The sequence below is a fragment of the Bicyclus anynana genome, chromosome Z (assembly GCF_947172395.1).
Source record: "Bicyclus anynana chromosome Z, ilBicAnyn1.1, whole genome shotgun sequence".
NCBI classification, from domain to species: domain Eukaryota; kingdom Metazoa; phylum Arthropoda; class Insecta; order Lepidoptera; family Nymphalidae; genus Bicyclus; species Bicyclus anynana.
This window is the reverse complement of record NC_069110.1, coordinates 8784765-8798812: the sequence shown is the minus strand read 5'-3', so window position 1 is coordinate 8798812 and position 14048 is coordinate 8784765. Positions and strand designations below refer to the sequence as shown.

Sequence of the window (14048 nt, the reverse complement as noted above, 5' to 3'; positions counted from 1 at the left end):
ATGATTGAAAAACAAAAGGCGTCTACTGCTGGTAATAGGGGAACGTGTAAAAGACAAGGAAATAGGAGGTAGAAATATAGAAAGGGGCAGAAATAATAGTATCTATATCATTTTATGAGGTTTAAAATGAGGTCCGAAAATTAAACAAGTTTACCTTTATCTCACGGTTGAGCGGCAATATGGCGACGAGCCACCACAACCAGTTGGGTCCATCCGACGTTTTACCCAATTCCTCGGGTTTGACATCATAGGGCAAGCTGCCAAAGGCTGTCTGTATCTCTTCGCGTACACTTTTGATACGTAAATCCATATTGTGCAGCCAGAACGAAGCTTTGCTGTACACCTTGACCGCCAACAGAGGCAGCTCCAGGTCTTCCACCGCAGTCAGGTTCATGTCGGTCAAAGATTGAATGCGGGCAACGTCACAGCTGGAAAATTAAAATTTAAAATCAAATAAACTGATGTTAATATAGTACAAGAGCCTTAACCAGACATCCTCATAATAGGAAGGCTGGAAACCTTGACTTTCCTAAAATGAGGATATATTCGCAGGCTCCATATTTCTTTTTCTGATTGTGTAAGTGCCGCAGGCTCCTTAATTGAACCTCAGCGGCGTCATCGGGGGGTATGGGCGAGCGCAGAAGCATCGCCTGATGGGGTTCGAAGGCAGAAGCAGAATGATGTGCGAATCTACTCTCGAAGGGCATCTCCTTTAAGACTCGGACCTCGGCTTAGAGGGTCTTTCTGGAAGTGCGTTTAGGCCGGTGTATCACCCCAGGAGCCCCTAGATCGTGAGATGAAAACCCACATCCGGGCGGCGTCACATATCGGGTTCTTGTTTTGCCGACGAAGATGCTGTGTTGCTTGTGTTTGTATTGCCTGGGATGAGTTGTTGGTCGTTATGACAGCGTCAGGATCGTAAAAGACATTTTTCGGGCGTGTAGATCCACAATCGGCGTTGGGATCGGGATTCGGTCCATTGGAATATGCGAATGCGTTCGAATTAGGCCAGATATTTATCTTTGTATTACTGCGGTACTGTTCGGGTCTGTTTGCTAAGGGTGATGCCTCATTAGTGCGTTGCGTAGCGTCGCAACTGATCAAAACATTATAGTCACGCCTGCACTACGATTACGCGCGAAATCGCAGCGCAAGAGAACGACGCTCACACCCAACATCTCAACAATGCAAACAAAACGAATGAGCACTGCCCGTTATTGCACCGGAGCTCGGACAGCGAAGCGCATCACCCTTCTCCCGTATCGTTTCTCGTCCATCAATCCGTTGAAACGTCGCCTGCAAATATGCGGAAAACGACGCATCAAAATTGCGAAGTAACGCAACACAATAATGAGGCATCACTCTATCGCAAATTTTTGGCAGTCGTTTGCGATCTTCAAACAATGGGATCTGATCTCATTGACTAAATATTTTGAATTTTTAAAAGGTAGCTTTTCTATTCTTGCACCGAGAAGGTGCAAGAATAGAAATAAAAGAAGTCGTGAATGATGTAATATAACTGACCTGACAAATTATATACCCTTTTTGCTTTTAGGATTTTGTTTTATAATACGCTTAGACATGTTTACTGTTTAACTAAAAAAACAGCTTACCCATCCTTCTCGTATCTTTCGATAACTCTGAACCGCGACACCCCAACAGTAGACACTATACAACAGCTATCTTCAAACACTACGCAGTCTCGTATCTCCAAAACCTGCAAAAAACTTATAATTAGTACCGATGGACGTTGGGGTCCCAAGTTGCTGGAATGGCGACCCCGCACCTGAAAGCGCAGTGTTGGTCGACTCCCCACTAGGTGGACCGAGGACTTCGAGCGAGTAGCAGGGAGCCGCTAGATAGTTGAGGCTCGAGACCGTTGTGACAGGAATGTTAATGATAATATACGTATTTGCGTAATACGGATAGCCTTAATAGACAGTGGATATGTCCTCTGCCTTCGATTCGGAGGGCGTAAGTTAGAATCCGGTCCAGGGCAAGCACTGTCAACTATTGAGTTATGTGCATTTTAAGAAAAATATCACGTTTGAAACGGTGAAGGAAAACCATCCTGGGGAACTCTGCATACCAGAGAAGTTTCTTAATTATCTGCCTGTGTGAAGTCTGCCAATTTGCATTGGGCTAACCTGGTGGACTATTAGACTAACCCCTCTCATTCTGGGAGGAGACTCGGCCTTAGCCGTACTCATATTCGGCTCAACCTTGAGCCGAATATTGGTTGTTAATGTTGTTTAAATACTTCAAATAAGGAGCTTACCGTGCCATAGTTAGCGAATGTATACGCGAGCATTCCGAACCGCCGCGACCCCGACTCCAGCACCCGTTGCACCATGAGACAGTACCGCGGGTTGAACACGAACAGTGGACACGGCATACTATGAACAACGTATATAATTTTCAATTACTGTCCAATGATTATTTTCACTTCCCGCTAGTTACTTAGTATAGTCGGATGCAATATTTTTGTCGTTTCTGTACATCGTGCGTTTGCTCTCACTCGCAGGAAAGATTTTTTAATGGACGTTAAAAAGGCGTTCAAATACAAAAAATGTATTCCCAAGTATATGTTCACAGGACAGTGTTTTTAAGACAAAACTCTTTTTTGTATTTTCAATTTTGAAAATTGAGAACTTTATTAACTGTGCTATACAAGATTTAGGTTTGACCGTATACGCACGGCACGGCACGAGGGCATCACCCCGTGCCTAATTTTCGTATGACCTGCGCGTAGGCACACCCGCACCTTATTTCAGAGACGTCATAAAGATACAACTCAGTAAGAAAGATATTGATTTAACTCATGTGTGACATTTGTAAGCCCTAGAAAGCTATCCTGACTGACTAATCCTCTCATAAAGTTTGAACGTCATAACCGATTTAAAAGAAATAGGTTTTATAGTCTTAAGCTCAAATTTCACCTATCGTCGCGGCTTCTGGGAAGCTGGTGGATATTTTTGAGTAGGTATATGAGTCAAGTTAAAATCTTGTCCTGTCTCTCTATATTATATATGTAGTATGTTCAATTGTCAATTTTAAAATGTAAAAATTACAGGTTACCTGCAGGATATTTTATGAAAAAAGAAATTCTAAACGATATTTTTAAAAAACCATGTACTCCCCAATCACTGTGTTAGGGTAGCATTGGAGAGGAGCTTTCAACTTGCCTCAAATAACTCAAAATCGTCCACCAGCTTCCATAGACACCATAGACACCACAGTCCAATCTTCATAATAAGCTACCAATTTTAGGAGAAGACCTCACTTTTTCTTAACTTGAAACTATTGAGTATATTAAAAAAATGTGACTTCTAAGAAAGATTAATTACAAAGTATTAAAAGATGTTAACAAATAATGAATATCAAACTTACCCCGGGTAGGCCACGTGGCAAGTAACGACAGGGAGCACATCTGTTTCATCCGGGAATGGCAAGGCATCGATTGAAGACAGAATAGAACTGATAAATACAGTGTCTTGAGTCTGGAATCGAAATACTTGAATCAATAAAAATATATACATAATTACAGTACATAACTACAGTATCATTATCAGTAGTGTAGGTAGAATTATTAACTGCATAAGTTAAAGTTTTTAGACGTTTACTTCATGGAGCCTAGTTTGATTATAAACCGTTCGCAACTTATTGGTGGATGAGTGAATAAACTTTAAATTTTTTGACTTTGTTTGTCAACAAACGAATAATTAACGAACGGACGTACGCACGCACACACGTACGAACGCACTTCCGCATGCATGCACACACATAGACACTTTAGCTCATTGTAGTTACGGTGCCAAATTAAAGGCAAAGAAGAGCCGATTCACAAGGTCCACTTGGGAGCCCTAAAGCTAATGCACAACGACCTCATACTAGTACAGTATTCCAGCTGAGACGAAATCATTGAATGAGACATAAAAGCTTTTTTTTTAATGTTAGATTTCTTCTTAGCTGACCGCGCGCTGAGGGCCCCTTTTAAGCCGTGGGACCGTAGCATTTTGCCAGCCCTACCATATAGTTACGCCACTGATTCGTACTGTAAAGGGTGGACTACCCACTAACTGGTCTAAGAAATCCCTACAAAAGGCTTATGTCCAGCAGCTGCAGTGGAAGTATAGACTAGCGAACGACCGCAACTTGGACTTCCTTAATCAAGCCTCCACCTTAATCTCCTTAATCTCGTAAAATCCGTTCTTAGCGGCCGTCTACTATCTATTAAATATCTCCCTGCCAAATTTCAACTTTGTATGTCAAGCTTTTTTCTAGATTTCATGATGAGTGACAGTTTAGAAGGGGTGTAAGGGGGAGGCTAGTACCAGTCAGTTTCTTCAACTGCCAACCTTATCTGCTCGTGGTGCACCCTGCAGATGGACCGACGAGGCTTTGGCGACCGACGGTTGAAGGTATATCTATTCTTATAGGCTAGATTATTAAATGACAGAGGTCTGTGTCTGTGTGGTCAATATCGGGCAAATCTTTGTTTATGGACCGAAGAAACAAAACACAGCTCTGGCAGCGGTTACGTTAATGACGGGGCAAGGGGTGTTAAGAATCTCTGGTCGACCCCGCACCAAGAGGAATGACGACATCAAGCGAGTTGCAGTGATTCGCTACATGCAGGCGATGCTGGATCGTGATGTTTGGAAGTTCCTACAAAAGGCCTGTGTCCTGCAGTGGACGTCCTGATATGATGATGATAATGATGATGAAGCACTGACCTTGGCAAGATTGAAATTCTCCAACGAACTGAGACACAGGGCGCACGTCTTCTTGTAGTACAAGGATCGCTCGATGCACTCGCGGCAGTACGTGTGTCCGCACGGCGTGCACACTGGGTTTCGATACGTGCCGGTGCAGAGCACGCACTCCAGGTCGGACGGCCGCAGCCAACTGCGCGCCGACTGCTCGCTCACTGCTCTCCGTAGCTGCCGCGGTACTGGACTCGGTGAGCGCTTGCCGCACACTGCGCTGATTGTCTGTAAAGCGACACAAATTTATTAGTATCTAAGTAGTATCAATCTTAAACTTATGCATTGACAGGTCCATAACTTATATGGACCTGTCAATGCATAAGTTTAAGCAATGTGTTAAGAAACATTTACTTAGTCGATGTTACTACACAATTTATGAGTTCCTCGATGAACATGAATAGTTTAAAAAACTAAAAAAATACGCTTGATACCCATATTATTGGGTTGCATTTCAAATAGCCTGTCCGCCATCTTGGACTTCCGCCATATAAGTCGTTAAGTCACGTGACTATTTTTTTCGTATTCCTGACAGTAAACCCTTTCATTTGATACCCATATCATGGGGATGGATTTAAAACACCCAGTCCGCCATCTTGGGGAGGCCGCCTTATTCGATTTGTGTGACGTTTCTTAGCTAGTCATGTATTGTCATCAGAACTCAGAGCTATCTATATATCTATCTATATATCTATAGGGCGCCACCGTTGCCCTGTCAAGACATTGATAAAGGACCTCCGTATTTTTAAGTAAATAAAAATAATAAAAAGCAATAAATCTGTATTAAAACTACTTAAAAATATTCTCAAGTGTTAAATCAGTGAAGTGATAAAAAAAAAATTGTGTAAAACTGCTCTAAAAGACTTGATCATGTAAATAAATAGTGGCAATTTAAAGTGTACATAGTTTTCAAATCAATAAGGAAATACCACAATAAATTTAAATAAGACGTTAAAACTTTTAAAGTGTATGCAAATAAACAGTGTTACATTTTAAAATTTGTGAGAAAGAAGTTTAATTAACAGAATTCACGTTCAATACAAACGTTAATTTTCAAAAATAGTGACTAATCGGTGACATTATCTAATCGTTTTCATTACGCGCAGCGACATCTACTGGCTGAGCTCAAATTTATATTACTAGATTGTTTATCAATAAGCTACGAGCAGCGCCATCTACAAGCTGGTTGTGAATTTATATTACTAGATCACAGGATCGGTACACAAACGGGTGATTATTTACGCATAGCCTATCAAGTCTCTCATAGCTCAGCCGGCAAGCAGCCGACCTTAATGAAGTGGTCTTGAGATCGAATCCGAGTGGAACACGGGATTTTTTTTCTTTCTTAATAATTTATTTCCTGCTCACAAAAACTAAAATTATTACTTCGAGACAGACTTCACAGTGTTAAGAGTACATGCAATATGAATATGTCAGATGCAAATACCTCAATTTCAGATCAACATCGTGCCACCACGAGCGATTCGAGTGTTACAGAACACATTACATTAAGAAGGACGAACAAACACCAAAAAAACAGACATAAATCAGACAGTGAGATTCCATCTAATGACTCGAATATTAATGATATAAGTTTATTAAGTTTGCCGGATGAATTAAACAATAGTTGTCATAGCACAATAGAGGAAATGCGTGTTGATATCGAAAATTTAAGAGCTCAGCTGTGTTCTGCTAACGCCGAAATTCAAAATCTTCATTATAAAAATAAAGACCTTAAAAACATTATAAAGAGTTATGAGGCTAGGCTGAATATATGCAAGTCCACGGCGATTGAAGATTTAAACTGTTCTACACCAATCAGCGCGACGAAACATTCATCACAAGGGAAAAAAACCTGTACTTCTCCCTCAACATCTTCGAACATGAACCGCAGGACACCAGATGAAGTGTTACTGATGTCCAAAGATAAGCAAGATCATGAAATTTTCGGTATAAATAAATTGAAAAAATCAAGTGTCACATTAATTTCAAAAACATCAAGCAAATTTAATGAGAATCAGAATTACACCTTTTGTAAAAACTCTCAAGAAAACCAAGACAACAAAAGGAAAACGAACACTATTTATATTCTAGGGGATCAACAAATATCAGGACTATCCATAAAATTAATAAAAAAACGAATGGAATGCGCTTGGAATGATGTTTACTCAGTTGTATCTTTTATAAAACCAAATGCGCAGACAAATGAGGTTCTTAGATACTGTGAGGTTTTGCAAGGAAATGTTGAGTTGAACGATGTAGTAATTTTTTCTATAGGCTCTAATGACAAAAATCCTTATAAATTTATAGGAGATCTGGGTAGTGCACTTAATAAATTTAATTCTTGTAGGGTTTATATTCTAGAAACGTTGCATAATCCGTATCTTAATGAAACAATGTTAAATAATTGTGTATCAGGTTTAATACAATATCATAAAAATTGTAAATTTATTAAGTTAACCAATTCTTGTGTAAATAAATTTCAATATTTGACTGCTATTAGCGAAAAAATTAATTTAGAAATTGACCGTGACGATTATAAAACACGTTTTTTGACATTTAAGCGCACACATCGAAGTTATGCAGTACCGCAAAATAAAATAGTAACTCAGCATATTCTACAGAAAAAATCAATTTCACATTTTATTAATCTACAAGAGCCAGAAAATGTAGAGAGTAAAACATATCATACTAACAGATTAAACAGAAATAATAATATATCGCAACCAATAGTGGAGTTACGAACAATGGCCAAACAAACTACTATACCCATGTATTTCAACAAAATAAAAAATAAACCTAAAGCTAGCATATCTTTTCCAACAGAAAACAACAAAATGAATGAACAAAAGTTTTTTCGTTAATAATAATTTAACAATATTTCATCAAAATATTGCTGGTGCTATTGGTAAATCAGATCTGTTATACATATCTCTTCTAGATTTAAGCAAACATAAAAATTATGAGTTAGATATTATATGTCTTACTGAAACTTTCATTGGGAAAGGTATTGAGAGTTTATTAAATATTCCAGGGTATAAATTGTCAGCGTCTTTCTGTAGAAACAAAAATCGTGGGGGTTCTTGTATACTAACAAAAACTCACATTAATTGTAAAGAAGTTAAGTTTATAGGTGATATGGGCAGAGTTAACCTTTTTGAATGTTGTAGCATTGAAATTCAAGATTATAACTTATTAATCGTTTGTATATATCGAACACCAAAAAGTGATCCATGTCTGTTTCTTAAAAAACTCGATTTACTTCTATACACAATTAGTAAGAAGAAAAAAGAAAAAAAACTAATATTATGTGGAGATTGGAATTTAGATACATTAAAGAACAATAAAAACAGCCAAGAGTTGATTAATTTGATAGATACTTACAATCTTATTTCCCATATAAAACATCCAACAAGGTTATCTTCTTGCATAGATTTGATAGTTAGCAATATAAAATCATCTATTGCGGAAATTCACCACTTAGCATTATCAGACCATGAAACAGCTCAAACTTTAACGATAAAAGTAAACAAACGGCCACGTATTACCACATGGTTTGAATATCGAAGGGACTACAATAAGGAAAATAAGGAAAAATTTTACGAATGTATTTCAGCTCTTACTTTTTCAGATGTTCGGAATATTGAAAATGTCAATGAAGCATTTGATTCCTTTCATGAAATTATTAAATTATTTTATGATTTATGTTTTCCCTTAAGAAAAATAAAAATGTATAGTACGTTAAAAAATACGTCATGGCTCACTAAAGGTATAAAGAAGTCTAGTGTGAACAAAAGAAAGCTTCATTTGACGTATAGGCTCTGTAGGTCAAATAAAAAAATAAATAAAAAACAGTATTTGAAATATAATAGCATTTTTAAAAAATGTATTTATCAGTCTAAACAACTACAAAGTACTAGATACATAGTTAATAGGAAAAATAAATGCAAAGCCAGTTGGGAACTAATAAATGATAATTTAGGGAAAACGATAGAGCCTAATGATATTTCTCTTATAAAAACGCACACAGGAACAATTAAGGATCCTAATGAGCTATGTGAAATTTTTAATAACTTTTTTATAAATTTAAGCGAAACGACCACTTTGAGTAAAAACGGTAGTAAATCATATTGTTATTCATCTAATAGTCACTCAATTTTTATAAACCCGACGGATGCTTTTGAAATTTTAGCTATTATTAAATCGCTCAACAACACTAGAGCTGTCGGTTATGACGAGATAAGGACAGACATAGTTAAACATTGTGCCAATTACTTATGTGGACCACTAGCAGACATAATAAATAAATCATTTCAGCAAGGAACATTTCCAAATAATTTAAAAATTTCTATTATTAAACCTTTATTCAAAAAAAATGATCGTTGTGACATAAATAACTACAGACCTATTACGTTGGTACCTATTTTAGCGAAAATATTTGAGAAAGCAATGTTGAAGCGACTAAAAAAATTCTTTGACGCCAACAATTTATTGATTCGAGAACAATTTGGGTTTCGTGATAATAGTTCCACTACTGAGGCTTGTTTTTATTTAAGTAAAATAATTAATGATAGCCTAAATGACAAGGTACCAATAACTGCTATTTTTTTAGATATGACTAAGGCGTTTGACTTTGTTAATCACAATATCTTATTGGACAAATTAGAAAGATATGGAATTAGGGGAACAGCTCATCAATGGATAAAATCATACCTAAATGATAGGACTGTATGTACACAAATTAGTAAATTAGAAATGAATATTAAGACATTATATAATTCGACATACAAATGCAATAAAAAGGGAGTACCACAAGGAAGTATTCTAGGACCATTTCTTTTCCTAGCCTACATAAACGATATAACAGCAGCGACAAGCCACCCGTGCGTATTGTTTGCAGATGACACAACTATATTAGTTAGATGTCATAATAGTATTACGTATGAACAAGAGATAAACACTGTTCTACATAATATAATAACTTGGCTGAATGAAAACAATTTGCAAGTCAATTTAAATAAAACTAAATTTATGCAATTCAATTATTATAATGCAAATACAGTACCAGTTAATCTTAAGTATAATGACATTCAAATAGAAGAAGATGACACAATAAAATTTTTAGGGTTAGTTCATGACAAAACAATGAACTGGAAATCTCATATTGACTACATTTGCACAAAATTGGCCAAATTTGTTTATGCGCTCAGACGTCTTACGCAGACGGTTTCAATGGATGCAGCTTTAAGTGCATACCACGGACATGTATCGTCGGTACTGTCATACGGTTTAATACTCTGGGGTAACTCTGTGGACTTTATAAGAGCATTCCGACTACAAAAGAAATGCATTAGAGCCTTGTGTAAAGCAGGGCCATTGGATAGCTGTAAACCTCTTTTTAAACAGTTGAACATTCTTCCACTGCCATGTATGTACATTAGAGATGTTTGCGTTTTTGTTAAGCGCCATCCAAAATATTTTCAACGAAGAGGTGAAGTCACTGTCAATAAGTCAGTCAGACACGGTAACAGGTTGATGTTATCAAAAGTATGTACCGGTAGCTATATGAAAAGTGCATACTGTATGGCTGTAAAAATATTTAACAAATTACCTGATGACATTGGAAAATTAAGCTTGCCTCATTTTAAAATGAAATTGAATAAATGGCTTATTGATAAATGCTACTACGACCTTAAGGAATATTTGACTTAATTCTTTAATGACATTCTTACTTTTAATTCTAATTTTTGTATTATTTGGTAATTGTAAAATTATAATTTTATAATTTTCCCGTTTAATTTGGTAATTATGACTGTTTGTGTTATTTATTTCTGTTTTTTTGTAATTTTATATCTTTTAATTTAGTACTGTGACTTTTTAAATTTGTAATTGACTGATTGTAATTATTATTTTTTTTTTCTTAATTTTATTTCATTTATTTTAGTATTTGTAACTGTTTGTATTTTTTCACTGTATGTATAACATTTGCAAACTATTAATTTAGTTGAATATTGTAAAGAACAATAATTCTTGCAAATAAATGATTATTATTATTATTATTATTATTATAATCTATAAATAACATCTTAATCGAAGACCGGGAAGTGGGTCAAATTAAGATTCCAAGATTGTGTTACATACATAGTTAGTTACAAGTGAAGCTAATATAAGCGTGTTAAAAACGTTTAACAGTCGAGGTTACTACAGAATTAATGAAGTCCTTCATGAAAAAGAAGAGTTGGAGGCCATTGGATCAGAATTGTTATAATATTGTAGATTACAGAAGAGCAACCCATCCCATCCACTTCTACTCCATCCCATCTACTCTGTTTCTGCTTTCGGGCCCCATCAGGCGATGCTTCTGCGCTCGCCTAAACCCGGTGACGCCGCTGAGGTGCCATTAAAGAACTTACTTAGGCTTAAGGTCGCCAACGTGACTCGTTGAACTATGTATGTACAGCTCAACAAGATTTCAACTTTACAACGAGTAGATTTTGATTCTTATGCGGATCATAATTTCTGTTCCGATCACGAAGAGTTACATTCGTCGTCCGCTGTGCGACTTTGAGCTTTCTTATGAGGAGGTTAATTATGTAGAAGATCGGATAAGTCAAAGTATAATGGGGATATCTGCCACCACAAGTCTTCATTCTAGTGAACTGATAATAAATAAGTAGGCACCTGCGTCAAGAGGATGCGAGCAACACGAGCGAATGGTTCCGCAGAAGCCGCGACCCGGGCAAGGTGTGATGCGGCTTCTAAGTATTTGCCGGCGTCCAACAAGTGCCGCGCCCTACGGTATCGAGCCTGTAAATTAAAAAAAATCACATGTTGACATATAATTAACATACACAAACAAGTCGAGCCTTTTTACAATCATAAATACTGTAAAACATTGGGTCGCACACATTCGCATTCAGGTAACAGATACTTGACATAGCATCACCACCAACTTCACTATAATAGTTCATTGCAACGCAAAGCCAGGCTTTTCTTTTTTTGGAGGAAATTTGTAGGCACTACGCTGGGGCAAGTTAGTAAAGAAAGAAAGAAAGAAAAATACGTTTATTTCAACATTATTCACATCACAATATATGCAAAATACCCAGGACAATACCCTGCGATGTGGCATAACCCAGAAATTTGGCCCCAGCTCAGCATAGTGCTACATGACCTTTTAAAGTAGAGCATGCAGTGCTGATATTTAGCTGGAACCACAGATCGGGTGTCGCCACAAACACAGCCCACACAACTTTATAATCAACACTAAGTAGTAATACTGACATTAAAACTATTAAAACTAATTTAAAATAGAACAACTAATAACAAAATTTAAAAATAATTCAACAACATTTGACACAAAGCAGCAATATAATATGCAAGCTTAAATAGTATTTCAATATATAATTACACATACTAGCATAATAAATACATATTTTCTACTACATATATTATATATACATATATATTAGCCACAATATACCAACTACCTGTGGTAAAGAAAAAAAAATGCTAGCTATTGTACGATTATTAATTCCAGTCAGTAAAATAGATTTACTAGTAAAATGACATTTCAGTGACAGCTGTAATCTTACTGACTGGAACTAAACCTCCGACTATAGTCTATATATCACAGAAAAGATGTTGATAGTGCCTGACTGACGGCATAAAATGCAGACTCTCCGAGGCAATAGGGTGTCCTTAGAGATATCCTTAAGGATATCACACCCTATTGCCTCGGAGAGTCAGAGTTAGAAAGTTAGCTTTCTAACTCTGGATTGTTAATACATAGTCGACAGTCAAAAAGACACCAAATTGCATCCACATGAATTCAAACCTAAATATAAATCGAAGTCACACAAGTCACTTAGCCAATTGATGGACAGCGCATATTTACATCGGGACACGTCACATAACATTGATGCAACCGATGCAGTCGTCGCAATCGCTCTATTGGCTCTAATTGACAGTTTAAACAAGAATTCCGGCATTAATACCCACTGACAGTTAAAGACCTACAATCTAAAATTACGTTAGTAATAGAGATCAGCTCTTTCAAAATATAGTCGATTTTTTCTCAGGTCTCTAAAATAACTATTAAGTACATGTACTCCTTAGACATGTATCGTATTGTTTAATAATGTCTTTGATATTATGAAACAGTTAAATATAAAAACGTACGCCTCACTGCCGTAGTGAAAGGCCTACTTAAAAAGCTGGAAGCCTTTGAGATGTGAATATACTGTAGAATGATCCGCATTAGCTGGACGGCGAAAGTGTCTAGCACTTGCCAGAACGAGTCAGAGTTTGTTAAAACCATCAAGCAGGGGATAGGTATCGTTTTCTTCAAACTATTATGATGGGAAATATTGCAGGCAAAAGAGGAGTAGGAAGAAAGAAGAAGTCCTGACTACGAAGTATAAGGGAGTGGACTGGCATAAAGACGGAGAACTGTTTGCCTAGTAATGGATCAAGAGAAGTTAAGAAAGCTGACCTTCAATAATGGAGAGGCACTTTAAGAAGAACGCTACGCTAGAAATGCAGCAACTTCTTTATAATAATGAGTATTTAGCGAGTAAGAAAAGTATGAAGAGTAAAGAGTACGATCCTACTAAATTTAGCTGGAAAGCGAGAACGACACGAGTAAAAAAAGTAAGTATTTGTGTTAACATATCACTCCCTAAATCTATAACTGGAACACAAGCCATGACCACGTTGTCCGGGAAAGACTGAGATTTTCTGTCCGCCACAAAATGGACAGATCGTCACAATGAACTTATGGAACATTTTGCCGGCTTTCGAACAGAACTTTTCCTCCGAACGATGGTGAATAAATAATCAAACTGGGCCTATCAAAAGTGTTTGTAAAGTAAGCCTAAATGAATTTGAATTCGAGTGTTATTCAACAAATTGTGGTAGTAAAGCAAACAGTTCAAAGTTTCCAAGAAAACTCTACCACAAAATGAATATTCATGCAAAACATAGAAACACAACAAAAATCGATATGAAATTATATAAACAATTAGAAAATACTAAACAATTGAAATACAATAATATAATGCATAAACACAAAGACATAAACAATAAAAAAATACATAAATAATATAATATAACATGAAATAAAATATTATCAACTATTTTTTCATAATTATGATGTAATAGCAAATCAAATCGCTCAGCAATAAATACTTGTATACCTAACCTACTCATTATAAAAAGAAATATGTGTGTTATTATGGTTCCGTGTCCCTAAAAAACACAGAAACCTTATGAACAGAAACA

At 36.5% G+C, this 14048-nt stretch overlaps 1 protein-coding gene across 1 annotated transcript in view; it reads right to left on the bottom strand.

Moving 5' to 3' along the window:
- LOC112053469 (uncharacterized) overlaps positions 1-14048 on the bottom strand; it is a gene marked incomplete in the record, with an annotated part of 37713 nt that overhangs the window by 3994 nt on the left and 19671 nt on the right. The window contains 6 exon segments of the mRNA XM_052890656.1: positions 155-428; positions 1614-1717; positions 2279-2396; positions 3391-3500; positions 4737-4994; positions 11448-11573. Of these exon segments, the coding sequence (XP_052746616.1) occupies positions 155-428; positions 1614-1717; positions 2279-2396; positions 3391-3500; positions 4737-4994; positions 11448-11573 (990 nt within the window).